This window comes from Dicentrarchus labrax, unplaced genomic scaffold (genome assembly GCF_905237075.1).
Source record: "Dicentrarchus labrax unplaced genomic scaffold, dlabrax2021, whole genome shotgun sequence".
Lineage (NCBI taxonomy): Eukaryota > Metazoa > Chordata > Actinopteri > Moronidae > Dicentrarchus > Dicentrarchus labrax.
This window is the reverse complement of record NW_026136704.1, coordinates 27,059,827-27,079,446: the sequence shown is the minus strand read 5'-3', so window position 1 is coordinate 27,079,446 and position 19,620 is coordinate 27,059,827. Positions and strand designations below refer to the sequence as shown.

The window sequence follows — 19,620 nt, the reverse complement described above, 5'->3', positions numbered from 1 at the left end:
GATTGGAGCTAGGCTTGTGCTTCCACGAGGGAGTGCTGTGGAACTAATTCTAAAGTGGAGCTCACAGCAAGACAGCCATTCATAGGCAGCGGGGGTGCACAAGGAAAGGCCAGGTGCCAGCGTTTCCATCTGCTTCTTATCGTCCTTAGACTGACCTCCGTTGACAATGGGAGCTGGGCAGCCTGTCCAGGGCGCAGGAGTGTGCCAACGATGACCCGGTCCCAAGGAGAGTGGCGCCGCGATGCCATCCATTCCACGCCTGGCATCTCATTTCAGGATTATTTCTCATCCACGCTGTTTGCTTGGGAGACAATGCATAACGGGAGGTACTTCTTTTGCATTTAACCCTGATGAATTATTTACTAGAGCTAAAAACCAATCATCTACAGCCACAGTGGGCTGTGTTATGCACAGACAAACGCGGCATATGTCCTGAGGGATACCTGCCGCAGATGGGAGCTGAAATAAAAACCATCAGTTGGGTTCCTCAGGTGTGTCTACCCTCCACTGTGCAGATTGTGTACATACAGTAATCTCCCTTCTGTGCACTGTGAGTATGACATGTTGTTGATGGCGACACGCCAGGTTTTCACTTGGTTCATAAGACACCACACATGACAGAGAATCTCCCTCGTACAATACAATGACAAGTCCTCGTACCGCCGTGGCAAGATGACACCTGCTGAGGGCGTGAAAATAGGTATGAAGATGTTCTGTTCTCTACCTTGAGTTTGGTGTTATGATCCACAGCTGGAGACTTGTCATGCTTGGGTGGTAGAATCAGTTCCCACTTGCCAAATTCTTTCTTGGTGTAGGGGTGGGCGAATTTGTCCCAGCCATCTAAGGGGGAACACAGAGAGGATTTAAACACATCAGGTTAACTGGTTTACAACAAAGAGCGAAACATCACTTCTGATTTGCTGTGTCCTGATCAGAGAAAGCCACATGATCATAGTTGCCTATGACAGAGCAGCTCAAGTCAGTACATTAATTTGTCTTGTCCCTTTGGTGTCTTTTGGTATGAAGAGATCACAGGCCTTGGGGGAAAGTCTGAAAAATACCATTAATACCAAAATACATCATTTCTGGAGTAGAAATATGTTGGTTTTTTTTCCTGTTGCACTCCTCACATTGCCACCCCTTTAGCTCTGTCTTGTGACCCAAGTGAGGTCTTGAACCCCAGGTTGAAAATCATAAACAATTACTTCTTGTCTCTATTTTGTACTGCCAATGTGCAAAGTAGCCTGACACAGTTGTAATAAAATACGCTGAATAAAACAAGGCTCATATTACTACTACAGCTCTGATGCATTGTTTGGTAGATGACATACATGGAATTTTCATGTAATTATAGCTTCTTATGAATGATTTTGCAGTCAGTTCTTGTTGTTTATAATGTCTTTTTTATTTTACCACTAAGAGTCGCCAAATTTAGAAATTTAGATTTGATTACAAATAAAACAATTAACAGTGGCATTCTTCCTTTTTACAGCAGTGTGTTGCCACTTTGCCTTCTGCTAACAACAGCTTGAGCTGATATACACCACTATGGCTTTTGCTCTATTTCAATATCCCCCTGTGGTCACAGGGCCTCTTTGGTTTTCTGAATTCTACACTCCGTCTTTACACAATTTGTCCTCCTCTGTCTCGTCTAAAACCTCTTACATAATTTTTTTGTTTTTGTTCTCTGCACTGATCTCCTGTATTCTGTGACTTTTGATCACAAGAATACATACTGTTATTATGAGATGTGGCATTATTTTGCAAAACCACAAGATCAGTCATCTAAAATAAAAACTGATCAAATACCACTTCACTGCTCATTAAATTATATCTCTAAGGGAATACCAGAGAGGCATTACATTCATAACCTGCTGATACCACATTACCAATTGTCATTGACTGACAGGAATATATTAAGACACAAAACATTTATTATAAAAGGCAGCCACCTTGGCATGTCAATTTAGGACGTTGTTTTTATTCAGTAATCCATATCTGCTTGCTATTCATGAGCGACAACAACAGCACGATAGAAAATGAATCACAGGAGATGCTCCAGAAGTGACCGGGCACAACACCAGCACTTTTCACAAGCCGGCCAAGTCATATTTTTTCACAATTTATTTATCTCCCTTTGCTTAAACTCCTCTGAAAAAAAACTGTGCATTATGCATCCGACCTGCACCATATTCATGACTAGGGCTGCTGGGCTGTTTCCACATTTACTATGAAATTGAAATCAAATAATATGACTGAGCCGTGTCAAAATGTAATCTCTCACAGAATTGAATGTTGGAATTGAGCTGCTGCCCAAGGTCCTGGGAAGATAATTAAAAAAGGAAAAGGAACAGGAGAAATACGGAAAGAGGGAATGGCAGCAACAGAACTAACTAGCACAAAAAATGTGTAGGGACAATAAACAAATTGACAAATCTCCGGTTTGGCACACAGTATCAATCTGTGGGTTTTACTATTAGCATTTGCTTTCCTTTATCATTACCTGCAGGGTGTCAATTCAGAATGGCTGTGGCACAGAGGCAAGTGTGCTGTGGTGTGGCATTGCAAATGGTATTTCAGTTATGTGGACAGCTCTAAATTCCTCCTTCCCTATCATTCTTGTTATTCTTTTATTCTATTATTACTTTTTTGTATTTTTTGTTTGTCCATGGAGAGTAATATATTACTACTGGCATGTGTAATAGAGCTCAGTGCATTAATATATTTGATAAAGGAAAGAGAAAAAAAGATACTAAAAAAGAAGGAAAATAAAACTGAGAGCTTGTATTACCTTGCATATCTATTTGATAGATGAAAGCAAGTCTCATTTAATCTTGTTAATGATGACAAAAATAAATAATTTTGCTGCATTTTCACAGCCCACATTAACCAAAAATAACACTCAAAAGACTATTAACCTGAAATTACTTTCAAAGTTGGGACCGCAGGGAATGAAGATTTCAGTGCAAACACAGAGGTTGCACTCACTTAACAACTTTGCAGCAATGATGAAATAACCAGCTACTAAAATATTAACAAACACTCCCACATTCAAAAGAACCCCCTTCAGTGTGCAAGTTTATCCTGTGTAATCAATATTTTCCACATTTCCTACTCCCAGGTTGGTTGATCAAAAGGGCTGATACCCTTGTACCGCAGTTCGCTCCGCTTTTTCTTAATTTTTGGCCCTTTTGTGTTGAATGCAGAAATGTCAAATTTTTTATTTAATGCACCATGAAGATATGCAACCTTTCTGTTTGCAATGAAATCTCTTTTTCCTTTTTGGCCTCAACAGTTTATGTAACTCTACATTAAAGAGTCTTTATAGTAATATGATTAAATATTGCAAATTGATTGTTATTATACAACTGGAATGAAGCATACTTTTATGCTTGCTGCATGCATCTTTAAAACACAATGAGGACGCCTGTTGTGACAAAACCAAAAGGAGGAAACAAAAGACTCACTATTTCGCAAGAAATTAATTGATAGCAAAAAGCAATAACTCTGATGCTCTGATGCTAATTTCAGGGTGTTCACATCCATATTAGGTCAATTTTGTCAGAACTGTAACACCATTAGACACAGAACATACATGTGCGATTTATAAATGAGCAGCCAAAACTCAGTGAAAGCTCTGGAGAAACAACCTGGACATCACACTGCCAACATGCTGTTCAGGAGCTGACACTTCTCCTCAGGCTACTTACTGAAGTCACCGGTGAGGAAGAGGGCCTCTGCAGCCGGAGCCCACTCCTTAAAAAACAGTCTGTTGTCAGGCAGCCGGTGCACACCGAAGGTATTGTAGCTGCGTGTGAACTGGTCAAAGCCTCCTTCTGCCTCTTCCAGCTGGAAAAGCTGCTTCTGTAAGAGCTCATACCTATAACCACAGGGAACACACACAACAATGTATGAATTTGATGGAAAATACACCACTGGATAAGCAATATGTTGAATACGTACACTGGTATATATCATCATGTTGAAAATATATTTTGCTGTAAGTAATAGATTTTGGGTTTATTTTGGGTGATCTCCCATTGCATCCAGCTGTCTCCTCTGCTTCTACTTGAGTTGGCATTTTCCACCATTTCCCAGAATGCTTTTTGACAACCCCCCTGAGGACATCAGTTGCAGTCAGGTCTGGGTGTTGACGTATTAGGTGGAGAGTAAAATAACAATAACAATAGATAGCTGTGTAAGAGTTTCTCCAGCTTTCTCTCTGTATGCCTGCTGGATGTCAGTGTAAGTATAGTGAGTCGGGGACTTCAGGATTTGATTCAGAGTTATTGACACAAACTCTGATGTTGCTTTTATCTAAGATGAATTATTAATGTAGAATATTAATGTGCTGTAATACATATGTAAACATGGTACACCACGTCTTCATTTCCAAAGAACAGCTACTACTGCCCACAGGGAGTGGAATACAGTGAAAATTATAATGATATTATTGTTTTGTCCTGTTAAGCACTCACAATGGCAACACAAGATGACATGTACACACACAACTATCACCAAATTAAAATTACCGGAGAAGAAGATATTAATCAGTAATTACCAGTAATGCTACCATTACTGGAAAAGTAGCGCCTCTATTGTACTGTCAGTGTTATCACTTATCGCCCATTAAAAACTAACTATTCATAACAATACTGTTAGGTGAAATTCATTTTCAGAATCATTAGTCACACTAGAATTGCATTGCAATTGGAAACACAAAATCTATTTCTCTAAGTAATAAATTCAGTGTAATTAATGGTTGCCCAGTTTTTTAAAATACGTTTAAATTTTACAGTGGATTTTTTCTTTAGGGGTTAGAGTTATGAATTAAAAACAGGCATACTTAACTCAATAGACTGAGCAATAAAAAAAAATATATATAAACACTTTAATTGAGTTTCCAATAAATAAAACTAGAAATAGGGGGCGGGGAGGATGATATTTTGTGTCTTAGATTAAATAAGTGAACTCCTACCAGAAGAAGTATTTTTGAGTAAACAATTTTAAATATATGACTACCATTTGAAAATGTTTCCTTGTTTGCATAGATTTAGAGCTTTTCTAAAATATTGGAGCACATGCTGCATCTTAATGTTTCCATGCTAACGTTATCTTTGAGGTCCTACCTCAGGATGCAAACCTGCCTCATTCCCTCAAGCATGTGTGACTACAGGCATATCCTGAGAGATAAACCTCTGTCTGTTACCTTCAACTGGGAAGGATAGACTAACTACTTTGCAATTTATCTCACTTAAGTTCCTGCAGCCAGCTGGTGTCCATATCAGATTCCCCCTGGTACAGAAAGCCTCTTTCAGCCAGCTGAGTTAAGTGCACTCTCCCCTATAGCCCTGAAGCCAAGCTCAGACTGGCCTGTGAATGCCCTGGGGCTAGTCATGATGGGCTGAAGTAACAGTGCGATTTCTCAGCAGCTGCTCCCTGTGTTGAGCATAGTGGATACAGACAGAGCTTGCCAAATGTAAACCTTTAAAGTCCAACCAATGCTGCCACATGCCTCCTTTGCCACTTTGTCACCATTTCAAGAATATGCTGAAAGGAAGGACAAAGGGAGGATTCACATAAGGGCAGAGCTCCACTGCCACAGTATTAATAGGCATGAAAGTCATGCCTATGATTATAACAAATGAGTTCCAGAAGGTTGGACCAGTGGGAATAGGGAGCCAAAATCCTGTATTGATGCAGTATTCACTGCACATCCCTTGTGTCTGTTTCCACTTGAGATTGCAGCAAGGAGGCGAGATCAGACCACACATCACAAATGAATTGTGCCACAATTCATTTCAGGAAGTCATTAACAGAGTTGAAGCTAAAGGCAAAATCAAAACTTTGATTTATTTTCCTATTATTTATAATCAGATGGGAACTGTCTGCAAGCACCCTTGCTGTCCTTTGTGCCCTTATTTACAAATTTTATTTTGATGAACTTGTCACTCTTACTCTCCTCCACCCTGGTACTGGTGCCACATCTCTATACCTTGCTCCTTGTTTTTCTAAGTTACAAATTCTACAGTTTACCGCAATATCCAGCACAAGACTGCACACGGTATCCATAGGCAACAGGCCGTAAAAACACTTTCCCATCAAGCTGCAAAGAGCAGAGCCTCAGAGTGTGACCATTCCATCACATATGGCAAGCCTTCTTACTACAGCACTGGCCCTGAATTCCTAATAAAGCTAAGTCAATGATAGAATAGCAGAACTGGAGCTCAATTCAAAATCGTTGTCTTCCTTGCAGTTAAAGCCAACACATTTCATAGTAGCATGAGGTACTTTGGACGCTATGAATGCAATTTTGCAAGCTTTTTTTAAAGTAATTGCCTATTAAAGCTAAAATTACAGCCAACTGATATATATGTTTAAGAGCCAAACAAATTAAACAACCACTAAAAAGTCTGAAATACAAATACTTCTACCTCAGTTTGAAAGTAAGTTAAGCCAAAATGTGCACCGTAGGATTTTTGTGTGATTATATCATCTTTAAAATTATTCTGCTGGCATAAGTATTGGTTCGGTGTGCAGTCCCAGTGCCTTTTTTTTTTACAACAACCATAGAAGTCAGAAATTTTAAAATCCGACACATAGGGGCTTTGAGATTAAGATTAGATAATATTGTCAAGTGTCAAATCTGTCAGTAAGATATGAGAACCTTTCATTTTAATGTGAGAATCAATGGCTCCTGACACCGTACTGCATTCAATTGCTCTCAAGTCTATTTCCTAATTACAAGCTAAACACATGAAAGACTACAGAAAGTGTTACACTGGGCAGAAAAAGTTGCAGTTTCCTATGTCTTAAAGTTAAACTGTATTTGAGGCATATATCAAAGTTATTAAAGATAAAGTTACAAACTTTTAAAATTAAAAGTAATGTACTGTATTATAATATGTTAGTACTTGGTATTCCCCATTAATAATAAATACTTGGAAAACTTGTTGCAATCAACAGCGTCTTTACACGGACATGGAGCAACATTGTTTATTAATTTGGAGTTTCTGTCAACCTGACTAATGTAAATCCAAACTTCACTGCCCTTTCAGCTCTGTTTCACTCTCCACCAACTCCTGATGGAAACATCTGGCTCTTCAGTTGCTAAATGCTCCACTATGTTCATCGCTAACCGTGTCTGCCTGCCATTTGGCGCCTATAAAGAAGCCTGCAGTGGGTTTATCAGAACTTTTGCGGAAAATAGCCTCCTGCTTTGGCTATAAACAATATAGACTGAACCACAACAAAAATGATGCAGGCCGCGATACAAAAACAATGATCTAAAACACGCTGAAAAACTGCAAAGAAGAGACACAGCTCACCACTTCTCAACAGAACAAGGCCATATTTCAGTTTCTCTAAGAAATCCTGCTGCTTATTGTCAGGTATAGTGCATGAGGAGAGACACTAAAAATCCCTGTGGCCAGAAATTACAAAAGTGTTTTGTCCTGTCCCCTATTTGGTGGTAATAGAGCAGCAGGAGATTATAGATGTGAGTCACAGATTACAGTCCTTGCTCTCTTATCTCTTGGTTTGGGTAACTGTTATCTACAAAGATACTGTAGGAAATATCACACGACATAACTCAGATATTAAACTTACAGACATTATTTCACACAGCAACAGTCGGTGAGATGATCAACCACAATCCTCAATCCGTTCAATGTTGTCAAAATGTATGCTTCTTCTTAGAACTTGTAGGTTCTTAATAGGCCTTTTCACAGCAGATATGTAAGCCAGAGTAGGAAAAGCACAGGTGTTACTAATAACATTAATGATGGTTCTGTTCTATTCAAGCGTAAGTGTAAAGGCCTTTACACACTGAGGGCATTTTTTTACACGATTAATTCACGTTAATATATTTTTTCAAACTTTTGTTTCTTTGGAGTATATTATACAGCAAAAGAGTGGAGGGATTTTCTTACCGTTACATGTCAAAATGTCATCTGTGAAAAACAGGGGAGAAATCTCTCTTAAAATAAAAGACCATGTCTCAGAAGGCCCAAAAGAAAGCTTATCAGACCGCGAATGCTCTCCTGAAAATTAAAGCTATAGTTTAGGAGGTGCTGGAGAAGGTGTTTCAGTATAGATCTCACTAAAGTGAAAGCTGAGGCTCAGAGGGTGCTCATGATGGCAGACCAGCTGGGGGTCTCTCTCCTGATAATAAAAATGAGGCTCAGAAACAGCTGGAGAAACTTCAGCTCTGAAGCACAGTGAGGAGCAGCAGAAGATCATCAGGAGCTGGCCCACAGAGGAGGTCAAAAAACCCCTGCAGGGGACAGAACTGGTTTGACAAAGAATCAGAGCAGCATGACGTCCACGCTGGATGAGACAAAAAGTCCAAGAGGAGGATAGTTAAGCTCTTTCCATGCCTGGCCATTTCAAACACAACACCATCTCTCTTGAATTGTCTTCCAGAGATCTCATTTACATTATGTGTTAAGTTTTTATTGGGAGTTTTTCCATGGCTTCTTAGATGTAAAACTGGCCAAACAAAAAATCCTTTCCTTCATTAGACATTCCACAAAGCCCCTTTGTCTTGCCATATAGTTCAATAAATAAAATACAATTGCTTCATTGCTACAGAAATTGTTTCTCTATGGTTAACATAGTGACACTGTTGGAGAGAAACTATGGTTAGACGGCAGATGCAAACAAACAAAAGGTGGTGCTGGCGTTGCAGTCAACAATGTTTTTTTTTTTTTTACATGTTTTTACTGTTTAATACAATGCATCTAGTACCACCAGTAGTAAAAACTCCAATTCACATTTTTCATCCACTATAAAACTTTATGTATCAACAAACTTTTGATTTGCACAGAGTTCCTGAGGTCAACACAAGTTCACTGAATATAGTCCAGTCAATTTCAGCCAATTCATTTGGCTGCCAATAACTTAAGCCTAAAAAAAAAGAGGAAAAACAAAAACATGTTTTGCTTTCTTTTCTTTTCTTTCAATGACAGAACCCTGCTTCCTGGCAAGCTGAAGCTCTGGTGCATGCAATTTGGGCTACTTCCACGCCTCATGTGGCCACTCACCCTGTACGAAGTTCCAATCTCAAAGGTGGAAAAGCAGGAGAGACTGGTTAGCTCCTATGCAAGGAAGTGGCTTGGTCTTCCCAGGTGCCTCAGCAGTATTGGGCTCTACGGCAAAGGAATTTTAGATCTGCCCATTTCCATCTTATCTGAGGAGTACAAGTGTGCCAAAGTAAGACTGGAAATGATGCTATTGGATTCAAGTGATCCATCTGTAGCCCAAGCTGCCCCCATCCTGGCTACTGGGAGGAAGTGGACCCCATAGGCTGCAACAGAGCAGGCAAAAGCAGCACTCAGGCATAGGGACATCGTGGGCCAAGTGCAGCAGGAGAGGAGTGGTCTGGGCCTTGGGACCAGCACACCTGGCTGGAACAAGGCCACTCCGTCCCAAAGACGCAAGCTCGTGGTGCAAGAGGTACATTGGCAAGAGGAGGTTGAGAGGTGTGCAAAAGCTGTCTCGCAGGGGGAGCAAGGGCAGTGGATGACATGGGAAGGAGTGGAGAAGAGGAAGATCTTCTGGCAAGAGCTATGGGAAATGGAGGCATTCAGAGCAAGCTTCACCATCAAGGCTGCCTACGATGTCCTGCCATCTCCCAAGAACCTCAGCCAGTGGTATGGCGAAGACCCCACATGCTCATTCTGCCCGACACTGAAGCACATCTTAGTGGGCTGCAATACCAGCCTCACCCAAGGCCGTTACACCTGGCGACACAACTAGGTGCTAAAGTGTCTTGCAGCAGTGCTGGAAACGCAACGGATGAGTGTGAATGCCCTTCACCCCCAATCATCTCGCTGGCAGGCAACAACATTTGTCCTGGAGGGCAAGGGCCAAGTCAGTCTCACCACCTCAAGACCAGATGCTGGGCATTTTAGCGGGGCATGTGATTGGAAGTTGCTGGCAGACTTAAACCAAAAGCTGTGCTTCCCAACTGAAATTGCGTTCACCAACCTGCGACCAGACCTTGTGCTGTGGTCAGCTTCGCTCAAGCACGTGTACATCATTGAGCTCACGGTCCCCTGGGAGAGCGCAGTAGAGGAGGCCTACGAGTGCAAGAAGCTGAGGTACACGGAGCTTGCAGCCAATGCACAACAATGAGGCTGGACAGCGAGGGTCCGACCAGTGGAGGTAGGCTGCAGAGGGTTTGTAGCCACCTCAACATCCAGGCTACTGCGGGAGATGGGAGTTTGAGGGAAGGCCTATCGGCAGGCGGTCAAAGACCTCTCCAGAGCTGCTGAAAAGGGGAGTCAGTGGCTGTGGATAAAGAGGAAAGACTTAACCTGGGCCCTCAAGTGAGTAGATGGGATCTAAGGGGTGAACCTGGAAGGCTGGGATTCACTGCTGAACCCCCTGGAGGTGTCGTTGGCCTATCAGCGAAACATCTAGGAAGGAGGGCACCCACTTGATAACCTAGAGCAGGGGTGGGGAACGTCCGTATACGGCCAATGAGACCATTTCAAATGGCCCGCAACACAATACAATTTTTATATTTTATATCTTCATTTATGCATATATGAATAAATAAAAAATCTGGGGAAAAAATCGCCATTAGTTTTCTGAGAAATAACAGACGTTGTCCGAGTCAATGTCAGTGAATACAGCATGCGATGTACGTGTCATTGCATTGTTGAAGTGAAAGGCAAGCCAGTGTGCCTAGTTTGTGGCGAGGCTCTGGTGGTGATGAAAAAGGCAAATGTCGAGCGCCATTACAGCTCAAAACATGCTAAACTCGACGAGTTGAGAGGACAAATGCGTTTGGATAAAATTAACGCTCTTCGTCGGAGTTTGGGTGCTCAACAAGCAGCTTTCACGTGACCACAGACTGAGAGAGAGAATATTACGCGTGCAAGTTTTGTGGTGAGTGAATTAATAGCCACGAAGCTGAAACCTCACGCTGGAGGAGAGTTTGTGAAGGAGTGCCTCGTAGCCGCCGCGGAGCTGCTCGTGCCTGACAAAGTGAAATTATTTCAAAGCGCCAGTTTGTCTCCAAGAACCGTTTCAGACAGGATTACTGATATGGCGCAAGATATTGAGAAAACACTGAAGAACACTGCAAGAGACTTTGAGTATTTTTCTCTGGCTTGTGATGAGACAACAGACATCACAAACACAGCACAGCTTGCCATTTTTGTGCGTGGGATTACAACCGAGTTTGAAACGAAGGAGGAGTTGCTGTCTTTGCAAGCTATGCATGGCACTACTAAAGGTGAGGATTTGTTCAATCAAGTTATTGTGGCCATGAACAATTTTGAACTGCCATTTGAGAAGTTGAGCGGCATCGCCACTGACGGAGCTCCCGCAATGGTTGGTGCGCAAAAAGGATTGACTGCATTAGTCAAAAAAGAAATGAGCCATCTGAGTCTGGATCCAAGTGATTTAGTTGTATGCCACTGTATCATACATCAAGAGAGTTTGTGTGCACATTCCCTGAAGCTTACCAATGTGATGAAAACAGTTGTGTCCACCATAAACTTCATTAAAAGCAGAGGGCTGAACAACCGCCAATTCAAGGAGCTACTCAGCGAGCTTGAGTCAGAGTACGGTGATCTGGTTTATCACTGTGAAGTGCGATGGCTGAGTCGTGCAAATATGCTCACGCGGTTTTATACACTACGGGAATAAGTCAGACGCTTCATGGAGATGAAGGGGAAACCTGTCATGGAGCTCAGTGATGGCAAGTTCCTCCGTGATCTGGCCTTCGTGGTGGACATCAGCAAGCACCTGTCAGAGCTAAACATCAAGCTGCAAGGTTCCAACCAGCTCATCAGCTCTCTGCTTTCAAATGTGAAATCATTTGAAGTGAAGTTAAGGCTGTGGCAAGGACAACTGGAAATTGGGAAACACTGTGCACTTTCCCACCCTACAAGAACAAAAGCCTGATGTTACGCTGGTGAGTGTGCAAAACTCATCCAGGCATTTGATGAGAGGTTTCATGATGTGAAATATACAAAAGGAACTCAACATGTTTGCAACGTCATTTAATGTGCAACCATCTGATGTGCCAGACAACCTCCAAATGGAAATAATTGAGCTGCAAAACAACAACGAGCTCAAAGCCAAGTACAACAACCTCTCTCTGCTGGACTTTCACAAACTGTATGTTCGTGCTGAGGATTTTCTCATCCTGAGGAGACATGCCCTGAAGTTTGCATCTCTGTTTGGGACAACATATAGCTGTGAACAGTTATTTTCAAAACTGACTCTTGCAAAGACTCGCTTCCGCTCAAGACTGACAGACTCAAACTTGGAAAACCAGCTTCGAGTAGCATCATCATCACTGCCAGCTGACATCAGACGCCTCGCTAAAGAAAAACAGTTCCAGCAATCGCATTAGGTGAGTCTAGAAATGCAGCAATCATGAGGCTTAGTAACACAGCGGTTATAGACTTTTTTCATCTTTTTTTTCATCCCTAGTTATATGTTCATAATAGTATGGCCCTCAGAGGACTTTATAAAAACTGAAATGGCCCTTGATATGAAAAAGGTTCCCCACCCCTGACCTAGAGGATGGCATCACTCACTTGACCATCCCACAGTCTTAGTAGTGTCTCAGGAATGCAATAAGGGATATCAACATCTAGTCCTACACAACAGATCTACAAAGTTGATAAATTGAAGTGAAACTGACCGGCTTTATTCTTAACTATTAACAGGGCTCCAGACTAACTTTTTGCATTGGTTGCACTGGTGCGCCTAACTTTTTTTTTTTTTTAGGTGCACCAGCACAAAATGTAGGTGCACCCAATTTTTTCATTGCATTCCCTTTAACGCCATAAGGTCACCTTTTTATCGCTCTCCATAACTTTCATGTAATGTGAATGATTTTTAAGCAAGAATAAGGTGTAGAGAAATGCTTGTCTTTATTTGAAGCACAATTATATATAAAAAGAAAAATAAAGTGTTTAAAGTGCTTCACTCAGCTGAAATCTAAACTAAATTTAAACAAAAAAAATAAAACTTTAATAAAGTCGATTTACCAAATCACTATTTCCGGCCATATTCTGACTGACAGTACACGCAGTGCATTGCGTTACGTCCTTTGTTGTACCTCAGCCAGGGAAATTGTTTCAGCCAGTCCTGTCTGAAGGAATATATTTTGACCTTTTTAATTTGGGTCTATCCCAGACTCGGTTGTCTCCTCCGCCGAAGGACCGGGGCTCGGCAATTTTTAAACACACACAATTTAGCGCGGTGAACAAGACCAGAGCCAATCAAAGGCAAAGACCCGCCCGAGCTCTGTCTCTTATTGGTTTAGAACACGATATGATCCTACCATGAGTGTGTGAGTTTGGTCACAGGAGAACACAGAGAGGTGATGTGCTTGTGAAATAAATGTATGTTTTCACCCTTGCAGCGCCAGGTGCACCAGTAGGACCTAGAAAAATTATTAGTCGCTCTCTTAAAAATTTTGGTCGCACTCTGGAGCCCTGATTAACAAAGATGTTTGATAAAATAATTAGTATTCTCCAAAACATTGGTTGTTTTGTGCGATTGAAGTGATTCCTACAGGAATTTAAAGATTGTGGTCAGCAGAGTAGATATAAAACACACCTGCAAATTATTTGCTCCCATCAGGCCAAAGTTTAATCAGCTTTTGAAAATGTCGTTGCAGTTTCCGAGTGACCCAATCAATCAAATGGGTGAATTTGAATTACAACAGGCGAATGAATCATGCAAATCAAATATGTTAAAAGAATTATTCTGACCCCTCGCTGTTCTGCATTTGACAGACAGGATGGGTGGAGTAGAAAAAGGGACTCAGAGTTCATAACTGTTATTATACAGTCACAGTCGGGGGGAAAAACTGCACTAAAACTTTCAAACACAGGTATTAAGGCCATATGAAGTGCTTGAATGATGCTCACAATAGAAAGTAGATCATCTACCTACATTTGGCTCTTATTTTGACATCGTATCTCAACTACTGTAAATTCACAGTTTAAAATCTTTGGTCATGATTATAGTCCACTTATTAAAATTCCCAACGCACAGCAGCTGAACTCTGTAACCTGTTCAAACACTCACTGTTAGACAATCGGGCATCTAAATTTAGAGTGAGTGTTCAGGTCTGTTGCTTTGTATATGACTGATGGTGACAGCTGAAGCACAGAGGTGCCAGGATAATCTACAACAGCCTGGAGAAACACAAGTAGGAAAAAGCTTCTCTGTTCCTGATCTCAGCTTGCCTAAAGGGCTTCCATACTGCCCAGTGGCAAGGTGACTTTCAAATAATGTCATTATGTCCTTCTTTGACTAAGTGCATTAATGAGGCTAAAGAGGGACCTGAACATTTGCAGAGAGGTTGATTGATGAAAGCTATAATTCCCTGCTAACCTCATACCTTTGTCGACCCATCAAGCATGGGGACAGGAAAATAAATGCTGCCAAAGCTACCTTTAAAGAAGGTAGATAAAACATTCACTCATTATAATACAATTGGTGGTCTATGAAATTGGATCCAATCATTCTAATAATTCCTATTAACCAAGAAAGTGTTAGTTGTATTTTTCCATTTATCTTTAAAGGACAAGTGTATAGGATTTAGTGATATCTAGCAGTTTAGTTGTAGACTGCAACTCCCTCGCTTCACCCTCTCCATTCCCAACGCAAAGGAGGAACTACAGTGACCGGGAAGCGGCGAATAAACCATAAACCATCTAGAGCCACTGTTTAGTTTGTTACTTCCAGGCTACCATAGAAACTGGTTGGATAGCTGGACTAATATATCGATTATCGGTGATTGGCTGTGTCATCACGGTTCCTTTTTGTTTTTTGGGGGGCAATTTTTGTCATTTTATTTTGTTAATTTAATGGTCTGCCTCCAAAGAATCAGCTCAGCAGTGCACACACTGAGCCGAAAAATGTGGCGTTGCACATGCATGTGCAAGTATATTGGTAATCACGGTTGTCTGGTTGGAAAATTTTAACATATCACCCGACCCAAGTAGAAACATGACAGTTCAACATGGCGACTTCCACAGTAGACGACCTGCTGCGCCTGTACATATAAAAGGCTATGACAACAAAAATATAATGATTCTTATCTTCAGGTGATTATATACTGATGAAAACCTATATGAATAGAAAACAGGTCCTCCTAAATGTTAGACACTGGACCTTTAATTCCTGTATTTCAGCTCATTACTTTTCAGTCAGAGCACATGCATTGGCAGTTATCACTTCAAAGTCAATAATCAGTTTTGGTTTAAATATATTGCATCACATCACAAGCTTAAGACTCTGACTTATTGCTGTATTTTCGCTTTTAAATTAGTTGTGATGACATACTCAAATCTTTGCAAAAACTCTTTGCCGTAATAAGCAGCAGTCCCAATGCTCCCTACTTTCATTTGGTCCAATTTAGGAGATTCATGGTGCCACGAGCTGCGAAATCCTAGCAGCACTTCCTGCAGACTTGCGCAACAGGAAGGGTAAATAATGAAGCATGTCAACAGAGCACTGCTCACTTGGGCTGTAACCTGTGTGCAGCATCAACGGTTGTTTTCACAATCAATCTGAAACTAGCACCCTGATAAAATAAAATAACAGCTGCCTGCAACCACGGAATAACTAATTGGAATGGGAGGCTTTGCAAAATCTGATGGAATCATTTTAACTGTCTGTGCATAGCGGCTGTATCTGGTGTGAACCAAAGTTCAACAAACCAGAGATGTGACCGGCCTTGAGCCATGACATGGTGGTGAAATCTAAAGAATCACTCAGTGTGGTCATAGGTCTCTTTTTGATAAGCCATCTGAATTCTTAGCACTGTGCAGCTCGGCGAGGGGACTCAGCACGACACCGCTAGCTGAGAAAGCTCTTGATTTCTATGCTTGTATTCATGATGTGGTGTTTGGACCCTGGGCCTTAGAACACCAGGGGCTTATCAAGAATTAACCTTCACACAGCAGTGATCCTATATGTAAAATAATTTATGTGCAACTTTCATCAGTGAGACAGGTGTTTGAGACTTGTGTAGGGCTTGGTGAAGCCTAACAATCCCAAGCTGTGTCTGAGATGGAACTGACACGCTCATCTCTCTGCAAGGCTAGAGCACTGCTCACATGCTTCAAATACAAAGCAGGTGGTCCCTTACCTGCCACATTACAGACAAGATCTGACACGGTAATGAAAATGGATTAAAAAATATGGCCCCTAAGCAGTGTTATAAGGCCTAGTTTCTGGGACAACCCAACGGTGAGCAGATACCGTAGCAATGTGAGCTGCAGATCATTATCACTGTCTGCTTGTAAGTAAAAAAAAACATTACACTCATTTCTTTTTTAAAAAATCCAGCAGGTAAGGCTAATTTGACAGGAGGTGGGGAACTGAGCTAAAGATTTCCACTGCCATTGTGAGGGCCAGATGCCTTTCCATCCAGAAATGAGTCTACAGGATCCTTTAGAAAGATGATTATCAAATCAGCATTGTGTTGTTATTAACAGGAACAATTTGTTGCTACTCAGTCATTATGCAATTTTTTTAAGGTGCACCACATGAAACTTAAAATGAAGTTAAATTTAAAAAAGCATGAGACTGCACAGTCTATTGACGTACAGAGGCTGTTTATTTACTGTTGGAGATAAGTGTAGACACAAGGTCAAGGCATTTACTACTGAAGCTACAGGTTCATCTCAGGTCTGTGAGGTCCTGCGCTCATTTAAGCACATTTTGTACTTAAAATACAGGTTTGTTTAAGGGCTTACAGTAAACAAATACCCACAATTCAATGTAAATATCCACTTTATTCATTGGACATGTTGCTGAACAGACTAATGCAAAGCAAAACATCTCTGTCTTTAACACTCTCAAAATCATGATATGGATCCAGGACAACGGGCCAGAAAATGTAAAGGTCTGTATAATGTATGAATCTATATATGCACTACAAGAAACGTTGTGATCACAAAGATTATAGCCTGTAGCAGGATTCTGGTTCATTTAGACCATTAATGGCTTCATAATATAAATCCCAAGGACAGCTGTTAAGACATCTTCTTGTGAGCGAGGCTGTTCTATTATTTATCAGAACTTTCTGCTTTGGCTTGTGCATTGCTGGTATAAATATAAGACTGAGTTAAAAAGATACATCATGCAAACATTTTCTAGCTTGTTCATAAAATCAACTTCTTCTATGTTTAGTTTGATACAATCAACCATCAACCATGGCAACTGCAGAAAAAAAAATGTGATTGGAATTTGTGGTGGCCATAATCCCAGATTAATAAATGCACCAGCCCACACACACTTGTACCACACACAGGCAGACAAAGTCAGCTACTTAATACGTCCAGCCCAATAATTAATTTGTAAAGAGGCCAAATCGAGGCTGAAGGGGAAAACCATGCAGCACATGAGAACAGCATGAAGTCCATTAATGTCTCAGAGGTTATTTGTATTGCAGAGCCTTTACACTGCAAAAACCAAACCAATCAGCTACTGTGCAGAAGCGTCCATCTGGATTTTAATCCAATTTTTAAAGCACACTTTAGGACAACTGATGCCTCGATAACAACCAGACACAATTAAAAGGAAAACTCATTACAAAAAAAAAAAAAAAAAAGATTATACTGAGAGACCAAGACCCGCACAAAAGAAAGACTGTTGTGATGCTGGACCACAGTGACGCACCGGCTCCATCAGCCTGAACAACAGGCCAGAATCAGACAGCGTCTCAGCCCAAAGCGGCACCTCACGACGCAACGTGGACGTCACTGACAAACACATGCCCACTCTGTAACTGTCAAACATAGGAAGCTGAGAGGCGACTTGCCTTCCCCGGCAACTTATCACATAAACATTAAAAGACTTCCTGCTAGCGATTCATTAATTTTGCATAAGCTGAACATCTTCTTAACGCTTATTACTCCATAGGTCGGGGGGGTTCGGGGGGGCGGGGGGGTAGCCAACTCTATCTACTGCGCTCCTCTGCGACCTCTCATTCAAAATGTCAAACCTGAACACAGAAGGTGACTCTCTGATATGTATAACATCGCCTTATATCTGTTAGTTGTGTGTTGATATTTTCGAGACACGAACGCCAGCCTAAAGCTGGAGTCTGCTCGCTTCGCCGGGGACTGGTTCGGCGACGAGCTGTGCACAAAACCGCAGTTTAAGCCGTGTTTTACCTCCTCTTGAAGTCCTTCTCGTACGCTTTGAGATAGGGATCCATTTGGAGAAGGCAGCTGAACTCAGGAATTGCAACACTATCCTCTAGGTCTGCCATGGTTTCTCCAGACTAAACCAATCGAGCACCGACTGCTGCTGGCCAGACCTGCTGACAATAGCGTGACAGACAGACAGACAGACAGTGTGTGCGAGCTTTTAATGTCCGGAGACAACAGCGAGTCAGACGGCTTTCTGCCAAGTCCGTCCCATCACAACAGGCAGTGTTTCCAGCGAGTCAGAGAGGATAGCCGAGCCGTGCGGGGCTGTGATACAGTGTAACTTTAAGATGACACAAGAGGAAGCATCAGGCGCGTCAGAGGAAGATGACTCGGATTTGTATGCAGATGTGCAGCTTTGCATGCTGTGGTTCTGCCTTGTGTGGCCGTAATGAAATTCCACCTGCTTAAAAAAGTCTTAGGAAAATGTTATGTGTTTAGTTTATTTATTTATTTCTCAGAGACAGTGCATTGCTTTAAATATGTCAGAATTAGCCAAAAGGTTAGTTTCCATCTGTAGTCCCTGGCCAGGTTGATCTGAAATCAGTTTAAAGTGTTACTGACTGATATTACCATGGCACCTATTATGAATATTCATTGTCATAATATATTATTTCTAAAGATTTTGGCTCTTGACTGGAAGCAGGTGTAGTGCAGTGTCAGATCAAAATTGTCCTGGATCCATGACACACTATCTTGAATTATTGGCAAAAATTCTGTGAAATTTGGTATTCATATCCACTGTTCCTGTATGATAAATGTAAGGCTACAATTTCCATTAAAAAAAACTATATGATTTATTTTTGGGAAACTGGCTGACCACATTCATTTTCCACAGAGGACAATCCCTTCTCACCTCGAGCACCCCATGAATCTTTCACCTTCCAGCCAAAATGACAACTCAGATAGATAGATAGATAGACTTTATTATTCCCCGAAGGGACATTGGGTCGTCATAGCAGCCAGGTACATTTAAATACAATAAAATACAAAAATAGAATAAAATACTGAGGTAGAAAAGATAAAAAAGATAAATAGGTAGATAAGGTGCAAAGAAGTTGTAGTTGCAAGACGGTGGTAATAGTACTGATGATATGAAGGGTAGTGTTATTGTTAATACAGTATATAATAATAATAATAATAATAATAATAATAATAATAATAATATGTATAATATGTACACATATATATATACACTAGATATGATATGATATATAGCATATGTATAATAGATACTTGACTATACAAGAAAGATATACATACAATAAATAATAATAATAACTTTACACACAATACTCCACACACACAATCCACTGCAGATTACAATATCACACTCCTGAGTGGATGAACCTTTTTGACTCAAATGACCCCTTGGCTGTTCACTGTGCGCTTCCCTCAGGACATTTTAAGCCCATCT

At 41.1% G+C, this 19,620-nt stretch overlaps 1 protein-coding gene across 1 annotated transcript in view; it reads right to left on the bottom strand.

The window, feature by feature from the left end:
• The window catches only part of gbe1b (glucan (1,4-alpha-), branching enzyme 1b), an 83,686-nt gene extending 65,241 nt beyond the window's left edge, over window positions 1-18,445 (bottom strand). Inside the window, exons 1-3 of the mRNA XM_051397567.1 lie at window positions 18,168-18,445; window positions 3,711-3,880; window positions 725-840 (exon numbers count right to left, since the gene is read on the bottom strand). Of these exons, the coding sequence (XP_051253527.1) occupies window positions 725-840; window positions 3,711-3,880; window positions 18,168-18,265 (384 nt within the window). The 5' untranslated portion in view covers window positions 18,266-18,445. The remainder of the gene's footprint in view (window positions 1-724; window positions 841-3,710; window positions 3,881-18,167) is intronic.
• Between the last annotated feature and the right edge of the window lie 1,175 nt (window positions 18,446-19,620).